Source organism: Papaver somniferum, chromosome 7 (assembly GCF_003573695.1).
Source record: "Papaver somniferum cultivar HN1 chromosome 7, ASM357369v1, whole genome shotgun sequence".
NCBI classification, from domain to species: Eukaryota; Viridiplantae; Streptophyta; class Magnoliopsida; order Ranunculales; family Papaveraceae; genus Papaver; species Papaver somniferum.
The window spans coordinates 245,114,714-245,118,884 of NC_039364.1; the positions used below are offsets into that span (position 1 = coordinate 245,114,714).

General features: G+C 40.0%; 1 protein-coding gene across 1 annotated transcript; it reads right to left on the reverse strand.

Annotated features, from left to right (window-relative positions):
- LOC113296295 (protein MAIN-LIKE 1-like) lies at positions 1–1,485 on the reverse strand. The gene is made up of 3 exons (XM_026544604.1): positions 1,351–1,485; positions 505–1,242; positions 1–426 (listed from the first exon to the last, which is right to left on the reverse strand). The coding sequence occupies exons 1-3, from the start codon at positions 1,483–1,485 to the stop codon at positions 1–3; spliced, it is 1,299 nt and encodes a 432-aa protein (XP_026400389.1).
- Between the last annotated feature and the right edge of the window lie 2,686 nt (positions 1,486–4,171).

Consider the following 4,171-nt stretch of genomic DNA (forward strand, 5'->3'; position numbering starts at 1 on the left):
TCATGGCGGTTGTTCTGTTGGAGTTGGCCTGTAGTTGAGCACAATGGTGGGGCCTTTTGTCTCGGATCCTTCCTTGGATAATTTGAAGTTTTCCTTTACAACCCTTTGTTGAATATGAGCAATTTGGCGTAGAGTTCGACGAGGATTGGTCATAACGTAACCTGTGGGATGATACAATGGTCCATTGTAACTTGCGGTCTCTGTGAACCTACGAACATCAACTCCATTTTCAATCCTCAAATAAGGGTCAAAGATAACATATTCAACAGTGAAAGCATCTATTTTCTCCCTCATTTGAATGAGCTTCTCCTCTTTGTTCCTTAGTTGTCTGCCAGTGAACTTGAACTTCTTTCCCGTAGGGACATAATCATGTTCTTCCCACTCAGTAGGAGGTCTCAGGCTCGGAAAGTGGTCATAAACCCATGCCTAAAAAATAAATTAAGTATAAACAATTGACGCATGACTAAAAATATAACAAACAAAGAAAAATGTAACCAAACTTACCATTAGAAGCGCAACATTCCCGGCAATTTCAGTAGCTCCAAACCTAGAGGCCTTTCTTAGACTGTCAAGTAAATATGCAAGGGTTGCAGTGGCCCACAAATAGTTTTTGATGTTGTCCAAATTCTTCAACAATTGTAGGTAATGAACATTCACCCTATTTCCCGAGTTATCGGGAAAGAATACGGTCCCAAGAGAATACAACAAATACGTTGTGGCTGTACGCCTAACTGTTGTTTCATCCATCACCTGACCTGCCCTTTCCTTTGCTGCTGTTCCTTCAAACTTGGTCCTCAAATTCTTCAACAATAGCTTTTTGATGATTTTTGGTTTATGTGGTTCAGCAGGGTCATAACCACCAGCCAACTGAAAATCCATCTCAGTTTCATCTTTCTCCCACCCAAGTGTTTCTTGAACAAGGATATAAAGGTCACTCCAAGACATGTTGTTGTCGAAACCTTCAAATACAGATTGTCCTTCAACTTCAAGGTTAGTAATTTGCTTCATATCGTCCGGTGTTATTGTCATCTCTCCAAATGGAAGATAAAACATATCGGTTTCAAGCCAATATCGTTCCCTGAAGGCAGAGACCACAACACTATCATACTCCGATTGAAGGTGAAGAATTCCAGTCCCTAGCCCTGTACTAGTCACTAGATTGCGAACCGAAGCACATTCTTGACTTAATGGCCAATGTTTACTCCTTTGATGCTTGAGCAATTTAATGCATCTTGTGTGGTCCTAAGAAAACAAATATACAAAAATATAAGCATATTATGGTATACTGAAATAAAAAAACAAAATGTATCAAAATAATGAATGTTTTAAGAAAAGTAACAAAATACATACCCTTGTCTGACAGACTTTTGCGTACCAGGAACCGGCATAACCAAATAAGATTGAAGACTTATCTGGGGCCTCTCCCCAAGGTCTTTTATTCTTCTTCGGTGGCAACAACAAATCTTTGCCTTTAGGAATATGCATCCCTTTCGGTGCGGGCTCCTTTCTCGGCTTCTTTTATTTCTTTTGCCTTGGAGGTGCAGCTACAACTACCTCTTTTACCTTGGTATTTTCTACCTCTTCATCATTTTCTTCCTCTTCCTTTTCTTCATCATTTTCTTCATCTTCCTTTTCTTCATCATTTTCTTCATCGACCTCCTCTTCATCATTTTCTTCATCTTCCTCCTATTCATCATTTTCTTCCTCTTCCTCCCCTCCATCATAATCGGTTCCTTTAGATTCTTCTTCATCTTCATCATTATTAGTTTCTTCCTCCACAATTTCATTTTCGTTTCCTTCACGGTTAGTTTCGACTTCGACCTCTTCTTGATCATTATGTTCCACTCCTTCTAACTCAACTCCAGATTCAACCATAGGTTGTTCCCTCAACTTAATTTCAAACTTATTCTTCATCTTCTTCTCATTCTTGTGGATACCTCTATTATTAACCCCTAAATGCTTGTCACCGCGAGGGGTGGGCGTATGATCAATCGGGGTTAAGTCATTTCCTCTCTTTTTCTTCCTACACAAGCATTACAATTTATTGATTTACAAAGGGTAAAACAAATAATATAGACAACAAAAAACAAAACAAAATGGTGAGCCTGCATAGTTACGGTTTGTAACCAATGAACAGAGACCAACCGTACCACTCACATAGTTAGTAAATAATGAATCGAGACCAACCGTATCAAGGATACGGTTGGTAACTGATGTATCGAGATCAACCGTAACTAAACTACGGTTGGTATTTTATCTTAGTTTTCAACCGTAAGTTTTCTTTGGCCAAATACTAACATATCACTGAGGCAACAACCATCTGGGTTTCCATAACAGCAGTAGCGACCTTCTCATGGCATTGAAATGCAGGGATGGTTGTCTCTTCATCAAGAACTCCGAATGGTTAGAGTTATCATCGTTGGCTCAAGTATCCTCAACTTCGGTATTTAGCACCTAATACGAAGATTACATGATGTTAGAGTCACGAATCCAAAGGATATTATGAAACACAGTATACCAGCAAGGCAACATCATCAAGGTCCATCATACTACATTCAAGGCACGAGCAAATAACATGAAAGTCATGAAAACACATTTTACGATGAGTCCGTCTGAAGAAACTGAACTCTGCCCTGTACTAGGAGACGAACTGGGAGAAATCTACATGGAATCCGAGGAAGTGGGTAATATGCCATTCTCTTCATATGGATTTCCTCTATGACATGTCAAAATTTCATGGCAATCCGATGAACGAGCGAGTAGATGTGGACAAAATATCAAGTGATGCGCAATCTGAAAATGTTCTGGAAGTCTCCTGGAAGTTTACTATTTCGCCTTTTTCAGGCTCTGAACATGCTCAAAACTTAAAAAGATTCTTCACTAAAGCTTGGAAATTTTCCGGGCTTGAATTTTCACATGCAGATCATCAAAATCCGATTCCGGACGAAGATTCTACAGCGTTTCTATTAAAAAGTTGGGTTCTGAATTTTCTGACGACGAAATTCGACTAAGTTTTCATATATTCACATGGGTTCTCATTCATTCACAAGTCAGCACTTTTATACTTCTATGAAGAATATACAGGATATATACTTACTTGAGGAGTCTCCAAAGTGGTTGGAGTTGTCCACATCAACGACAAGAGGAACATCACTTCCATTCGGCTCCGAATCTTGGGAATTACCTCCATTCCCCATATCCATGACGACATCCTCCTGTACACGTCCTCTACAATCAATATTTTCATCTATGAAGCACTACATTTGAACATGTGAAGAAATACTTACAGTTTTTTCGTCACTCAAATCAGCGATTGCTTGTTCAGTAGCAGAAAATTGAAGACCTTCAAGACTCGATGGAGTAAAATTCTGCAACAAAATTAACAGCATTGGCTTCATGATTCTAATGTTAATAGCAATGAAATTCACGGTGAGAAATATTGGGAACTCACCAAAGCACCGACTGGGGACTTTACGGTATTGGGTAACAACTTATAACCTTTATGCCTGCCTTCTCCGCCATGAATAACCGCCTCAGTCTCTGAGAAATCTACACCAATTCTCGTGTATTACGACCGTCCTGTGGTGAAATACAGTAATATAATCAGAATACAGTTCTTATAATTTCGTGAAGATTATATGAAAAAAAAAAAACATAACTGAGAGCATCCTGGAGACGACTTTCGTTTATCACCAGAAAGATACTTCAATCTTGGTCGACTGGAAATCATCTCAGCCGAAGGAAGATCCTTGAATGGAGATCTGGGAAATCTTACAAAGCCACGCAAACGCCCAAGTTGCTGATCCCAGAATTCTACATAACCTGGGGTTACATAGGCGAATCTACCAGAACCAGGAAACCAGTAGCTACTCCCATCCACGTGAGTATGATCCAGATGAGTCCTGAGTTGCTCAACTGATGGCTTCCTCCTCCGTATGGTTGGAACACACTGATCCATACCCATTTGTCGAGCTGCTCTATCAATGTTATACTCCTCCACTGAAATCTCTCCAAACGTGACTGATAGCAAAAGACCAGGAGTGCAACTCAACATGAAAGATCTGTCTCCATCACTCAGATGCGCACCAGACGTCAAACTCGTGCCTTCTCCAGTATTGAAAGTCATCGGCTGAGAAACATAATCAGGGACTGACACCCACGGGAGAAAATT